This window comes from Micromesistius poutassou, assembly GCF_964030765.1.
Source record: "Micromesistius poutassou genome assembly, chromosome: 22".
Lineage (NCBI taxonomy): Eukaryota > Metazoa > Chordata > Actinopteri > Gadiformes > Gadidae > Micromesistius > Micromesistius poutassou.
Window position 1 is genome coordinate 8,095,761 of NC_140292.1, and position 7,717 is coordinate 8,103,477.

At 38.2% G+C, this 7,717-nt stretch overlaps 1 protein-coding gene across 1 annotated transcript; it reads left to right on the top strand.

The window, feature by feature from the left end:
• Positions 1–5,389: 5,389 nt before the first annotated feature.
• Positions 5,390–6,216, top strand: LOC311367324 (myosin-4-like; the record flags this gene model as incomplete). The annotated part of the gene is made up of 4 exons (XM_084486148.1): positions 5,390–5,596; positions 5,700–5,843; positions 5,936–6,092; positions 6,185–6,216. 4 exons carry the CDS (start codon positions 5,390–5,392, stop codon positions 6,214–6,216), a joined length of 540 nt encoding a protein of 179 aa, XP_084342274.1.
• Between the last annotated feature and the right edge of the window lie 1,501 nt (positions 6,217–7,717).

Sequence of the window (7,717 nt, forward strand, 5' to 3'; positions counted from 1 at the left end):
CACACTCACACACTCACTCTCTCTCTCTCTCTGAAAAACGCTGCCATTCAAAATGCATTGGTTTACATTTCGTTCTGTGTAGCACGAAAAAAATCGGAGAAACGCTCCCATTAAGAATGCATTGGTTTACATTTCGTTCTGTGTAGCACGAACAAATCGGAGAAACGCTCCCATTCAGAATGCGTTGGTTTACATTTCGTTCTGTGTAGAACGAAAAAAGTCGGACAATCGTGCTGTGGGACACGATTCAATAGATTAACGTTTGTGCGCATGAGCACGAAATCGCGTGATACCGGGTTGGAACAGCGCAGCTCAGGCGATATCTAGTCAGTATATATATCTATGAACGGGGCAGAGACATGAGGAGGGGGGAACGTATGGCAACGAAAGTGAGAAGACATGTTGAAATGAGCTTCATGCCACAACTATAGTTTACACAGGAGTAAAACACTCAGTGAAGCATTACTGTTAATGTTGGTTGAGGTTGGAACGGCTAGTGACTCTTATGGAAGCATTATACAGTAGTGTAGTTGTGTTATGTTCATTTAATTTGAGAACTCAGACTGAAACACAGAATTGCACCAGGAAGCTAACTCGGCTAGAGCTAGCGTAGTAGTTGTGGATTTTGCTCAAGGTATCCAGCTCGGACACCTTGGATACACATCGTCTGGACTGCCTAGCTAAACACCCAAAGACCAAGGGACCAAGGGTGTCGCGGCAAGGGTGGCAGCCATTGTTGCTATCAAGCAATTTCCTTTGTTCTCGGTGCATTGGCGCAAAGTAGCCTTTGTGTTTGTGGCTTCTACGATCCCAAGCTTCGTATCAGGCCTGCACCGTATCACTAGGTGACTCATTGGGTACCCAAGGTATTATTTAGTTATATTTGCCGGCTATAGGATTTAGATGTAAAGGTTCTTGGAACACTGTTTCATTTAAACTAATTGATATTGTTGTACCGATATAAATATATTTTTCTAAGTAAATAGTTAAATGGTTCTGCATTGTATTGGCATGGTTTATTAGGCTTAATGCATAGCCATAGCTAATAGGTAAAAGATAAGTTATTTAGTACATTGTTTGACTGAAATATAGTAATTTAAGTTTAAAGCTAATTATTTGGAAGGGGAGTAATTGTCAGTGAGTCATTATAATATTGATACTTAGTAAACACACACACTTATAGTAGATAACATTTTATTTTAAGAATTCAGGTTAGCCACCCCTATTAATTGCCCAGAACAGCAAAGGGGCGCTACATAGTGAATGGGGATAATGGCATGGAACGAAAGCAAGGTGTGGTCCATCTGGTTTTACATGCCCACCAGATGCATCCCGGACCACGTTGGGGCTCCAGGATTGCAGCTCCCTTGACATGGCTTACCGGGGTTGTTAGCATTCCAGTGTGTACCTCACACACTTCAATTAGCGGCAGGCCATCCAGGTCAGCAGCTAATCACTTTCTCCCATGGTGATGTAGGTGCGTTCTTCAGGACATGAAGTGGGAGCAAGATCTTCCTCTTTGCATGGTTTATGCATTCACCTCCTATTTTTGGCAGTGAAGAACACACGACACACAACGACGAGCATGGACTGGTGGAACTGGCACTTCACAGCCTTGACATACTTTGGATTGTTAAAGAGTCATTTAAAAACTGCTTGCATATGTTGGCCATGACATATGGCCAAGTGGACCAATGTATACAAACACCTGGGCTTGAAACCTTTTAATTCGTCCCCCTTATGGTTACAGAGTAAAGTGAAGACCCCAGCCTTGATATGAGAGGAAGAGGGTCTGTCACATCTTCACAGCTTTGTGGTTATGCTTCTCTTTGGACTATATCACTGTGATGGACAAGATATTGAGGCAATTACATCAAATACCACAGCCACAGGTTGATGGTGCAATCCCAGAGACATTGAAGACCTCCTTCAAGTCCCTGTAGTCCACTGGATTGCAGTCTGGATATTTATAGATAATTCAACAAAATGGTAATCTCATTTTCAAAAGGTTAAGCTGCATCATCATTTCTGTGCGAGGGCTGGCTCCTGCTAGCCTATATTAGACTTGCATCAGTATGTGTTTGGAATATCTAAATATACCACATATATACTGTACTGTATTGTTGTGAATACCGATTATGAAACAGTAAATCTTTAATCACCTGAATAAAAAGAATCAACAAATAATAAATCTTGGAATTCAATTTTAACACAGTGAAAAGAGGCAATCTGAAGAAAGTATTTTCAAATGTAATGTTACACCATTAGAATTATATCTGGTTCCCACATGGAGATGCTGCGCCTGACATGGTGTCATAAAAATTGCCTTGAGCCCTTGGCATCCCATGAGGGTTGCCAGCTATGGATGTTACGATGTAAGCTTTATTTATAGACTTTCACTTGCTTTTATGGACGCTCTCACTTTATGTATCTTTAGATGAGGTCTTACATACTATACAGGTCTTACCATGTTATAACCACTGCAATATGCAGTGGTTAAGTCTATACTAATGTAGAGTTTATAAAGCCCTCATTTGGCAAAACATTTGTTGCACATCTTTTTAATATTCGTTCCCTGAGGGCAGAGTAGCACATGTTGTCCAAGAGGCAAGGGGCCTCTAACCACATGGGATCATTTAATGTCTGATTGAGTGTGGACTAGTCCTACGAGTGGTCAGACCAGTTTGCTGTTTTTGATCTCGCTTCAGCTGCTTAATTTGTTTAGATCAAATTGTGTTTTCAATGAGTCTCAATGTTCTGAGCCATGACACTCAATCAAAACCCAATTTATAACAATAACAATAACAATAATTAAAAATAATTGGATCCAAAGACAAAACTAGATGTAGTCTTTTCCAGACTTCCAGCTAAATTAAATGGGAAATTGATCTCGCTGAAAATATTGATGATGAGGAGTGGTCACAGATGTGTTTCAATATACACTCCAGTTCATACAATTTAAGTTCTTACAATTTAAATTCTAATAAAAACAACAACTAATGGTTTCAACACACACCTTAATTTGATATTGTTTTTCATTCCCCAGGTTAAGGTCTCAGCTGAAGATTCACAAAGTTGTATTTGTCTCATGCATGTATGCAGTGAAATGTAAAAGCCCTAACCATGAATCAAAGGGGGTACTGGTGGGGTGGGCATTGATAGGGTGATGGGGATCCCTCATGATCCTGCAGGCTCTGGTCCTACACCTCCTGGTGTACAGGAGGTATAGCACAATACCCATTTGAATAAGATAGATATTGTGCTATTGAACATATTAAAATATAACAATGTTGTAAACAATATTAAAATGTTATTTTTTCAGTTTGTTAATTATTTCAAATTTCAAATTATATTATTTGAATAAAGATGGACTAACCAATTCAAACTACCAAATACTGTACATGGGACGCTAATCTTGTTATCGTCCTATGAAATAACTGGTTGCTGCATACTTATATATATATATATATATATTCTTTTTGTCATTCATTACATTATTCATTACATTATATTCATTATATATATATATATATATATATATATGCTGTGCTGGAATTTATGACGCGGCCGTATGGTAGCGCCAGCAGTTACTCCACAAGCCACACAGAACTCTTTCTGACATGCAGAATCTTGTTCCTTACATTCTGCCACTAGGTCAATCACTTCCTAAGATTGAAGCATAACTTCCAGTTACATTATTTTATGAAACTTTCATAACTAAACATAACTACAGTTAGTTAATTGCCATACAGATCTCCCTTCAGGGCTTTTACAAATGAATGCACTTTTTGGAAGTCTATTGACAAGACTGTAACACAAGGGTGTTCGAAAATGATATATATATATGTAACACTTCACCCATATTAATATCGTGTTTCATATAAAGTCTGGTGTGTAGTAAGCACTAAGCATTGCCCTAAGGCTGCCAGTTATGGTTCTAATAATTTAAATCTGTTTACATGTATTATTCATACATTTTTATTTTATTTTATGTGATACTCCTGATTTGCAGTATCAAAATGATAGTTAAATAGGCAACTCACAGTGTAACGTGAATTTAAAATGTTAAATATTAATTTTCGGAAAACAAACTATTAGTGAAATTCTGGATTTGCTTTATCCTGAAAGGTAACAAATCGAACAAACAAAACTGTGTGGTGTGCTATCATTTAAGACAGAATAAGCAATGCATTAGAATTCGTACTCATGTATGCATGTAAATAGTAAGTAAGTAGGTAATAAACCCCATATGAAATATAAACCAAAGCTATAAGAGGGTTTACCCATCATGCCCATATTGAGTGTGGGCTTACCCTGCGGTCAAGTATATAAGAGGACCCAGAGGGATGAACAGCTCTCAGGGCAGTTGAGGAAGTAACAACTAGTGGTAAGTCAGAATGTAGATACAACTCTCATGCATTAAAAACTTGAATGCTCTGTTTGACATTCACTTAATATTCTTGTGTAATTTAGAGATTATTATAGTCATGCAAAAATGATGTTATCACCTACAACAGCATTGAGTAGCCAAGAGTCAATTGATGAGGTTCTTTGATAGATTAATTAATTGTATTCTGTTATTTAGTCTGTAAATGTAAAACTATATGTCATGGCGTACAAGTAAAGGTCCTTTTTTATTGAATGTGATTGTTCGTTACATTCGTTACCAGGATCACATTTTCATTCTACAAATCAGCTTAACCAATCACTCTCGGGTATCTTTGTCAGTCATCATGGACAATGTACATGTTGTAGGATATGGCGGAGGTAGCAGGTTTTTAAATTTCACACAAAGTCCTCTTATTGCATCCATAGTGGTGAACTACATTCATAGACCTACAATTATAGCTATCTGTTTTATGTATTGATTGTTTATCTCGATAGCAGCTCTGAGCAAATGTTTCCTTGCACTGTGGCACGTGACTATAGGTTGCTTTCGATAACATGATTCTTATTTTAATGGGATTATACAGTAATTAAAATAATTATAGTTATAGTAGTTATAATCCATTTCTGCCAAGTCCGGTCCACTAGTTGCCACTAAATCCCACACACTGGACCTTTGAACAAATATAATATATTGACCACATGCATTGAATGACCAATGCATGTCATGCATTGTGACCTTTACTTATTTTAAGAAATATGAACCAGCATTTACAATACACTGCACCTTGTCATGGTGCTACAACTTTCCTCATAAAAATGTGAAATTGTGCAAATAACATGTCTTTCAATTTAAGGGCTGACACTTCAAGATTTCTCATTGGGAAGAAGAACAAGGTAAGAGTTATTTCACCCAAGCCATACCGATCTGTATTAGAACAATTTGAGTATATGAGATGCATCAAAACATTTCATCATATTTGTCTGACAGTAAGCTGCCACCATGAGTACGGACGCAGAGATGGCCTATTACGGCAAGGCTGCGATTTACCTCCGTAAGCCAGAGAAGGAGAGGCTTGAGTCCCAGAGCGCACCCTTTGATGCCAAGAGTGCTGCATATGTGGCTGATGCTAAGGAGCTGTACGTCAAGTGTACCATCCTTAAGAAAGATGGTGGCAAAGTCACTGTTAAAGTCTTGGCTACAGAGGAGGTAGGCTGCTTTTAAGTTATTGCCATAAAGAATTTTATGGCAATTTTGTGGCAATTCTTTGCCACGTTTCCAAATTTTACCTTTTTTTTTGTGCCATTTTTAGGAGAGGACAGTCAAGGAGGATGATGTCACACCCATGAATCCTCCCAAGTATGACAAAATTGAGGACATGGCCATGATGACCCATCTCAATGAAGCCTCTGTGTTGTATAACCTCAAAGAGCGTTATGCAGCATGGATGATCTACGTAAGATATTTTACCAACTAAATGAAGTAAAATAATACTTATATATATATCCCAGATCATATTAATGATCATCTCTGAATGATCTCCTTCAGACCTACTCCGGGCTGTTCTGTGCCACTGTAAACCCCTACAAGTGGCTCCCAGTGTACGATCAGGAGGTTGTCAATGCCTATAGAGGCAAGAAGCGTATGGAGGCTCCACCCCACATCTTCTCTGTCTCTGACAATGCCATCCAGAACATGCTCACTGGTATGTATAAGCAAATCTGGCAAAAATAAATGCAATGTTGTATGGTCGAAATGTTTGAATATATGTAATACTTTGATTGATTCATTTTGCAGATCGACAGAATCAGTCTGTCTTGATCACGTAAGTTTATAACTGTTGATGTTTAGTTGGATGATTTAACATTACAAGTAAAAAATTACCTCACAAAAATGTCACAAAGAATCACACAGTCAGTGTAAAAAAACTCAAAATTACCTTATTTTCATACCCAGTGGAGAATCCGGTGCTGGAAAGACTGTGAACACCAAGCGTGTCATCCAGTACTTTGCTACCATCTCAGTGGCTACTGACAAGAAGAAGGAACAAGCTTCTAAGATTCAGGTATGCTTAAAAAACATAAAATCAGTATACTAAATGAAAAATGTATCATCATAAATTACATGAAACCCACAAGAGATGTAGGGATGCGCTGAGAACTGAGGATCAATACTGGAACTTTCATCATAGGGGTCACTGGAGGACCAGATTATTGCAGCCAATCCCCTGCTGGAGGCCTACGGTAATGCCAAGACTGTGAGAAATGACAACTCATCTCGTTTCGTAAGTACAAACTTAGTATGTCAAACAAATGCAATGACATACTTGATCTTTGACAAAAACTGTAATTAGGCTTTTCTAAACAGGGTAAATTCATCAGAATCCATTTCGGTGCAACTGGTAAACTGGCCAGTGCGGACATTGAGACATGTACGTATCTTGTACCCAAATAACAACAAATTAACTCTCATTATGGAGGAAATAGGTTTTGATCTAGTAATGTGAATCAAAACTTTATACTATTATTTTAAAACCTATAAGATCTGCTGGAGAAGTCCCGAGTGACATTCCAGCTTCCCGATGAGAGAGGCTATCACATCTTCTACCAGATGATGACCAACCACAAACCTGAGATTGTTGGTAAGATGGTTTAGTAGTGAGAAATACATGTTGCAGAAAGATGTATTGTTATATAGGGTTGCCATTAACTTATCATTCAGGATTTTGAAGTAGAAAAATAACAATTGAAGGATTTGATAGTTGTCACTCAAGATTAAATTGAAATCATTAAAATGACCATATTATTTTTCTGCAGAAATGACCCTCATCACCACCAACCCCTATGACTTCCCCATGTGCAGTCAGGGTCAGATCACTGTGGCCAGCATTGATGACAAAGAGGAGCTGGATGCTACTGATGTGAGTCAATGTTTACAACTACCTTAGTAGCTATTTAAACAGGCAGGGATTAACCGGGACCAAAAAATGTCTTGGGACTTTGGGCCAATCAGAAAACTAGGAGGGCTTTAACTTACTGTTATAGCCTGCGGACTCTACTCAGAATGGTTGCAGCTCGAGCTCAGTGCGCTCTGCTCTGTCTGCGTACAGCAGATTCAAGAAAGCGCTATATGTTTCTAACCAAGGTAGAGTTAATAGAGACTCTTTGAATATTCTTTGAATTAAATTTCATATTATATACTTTGTTTTTCTACAGGATGCTATTGATATTTTGGGTTTCAATAATGAGGAGAAGGTGGGCATCTACAAGTTTACTGGTGCTGTGCTTCACCACGGTAACATGAAGTTCAAGCAGAAGCAGCGTGAGGAGC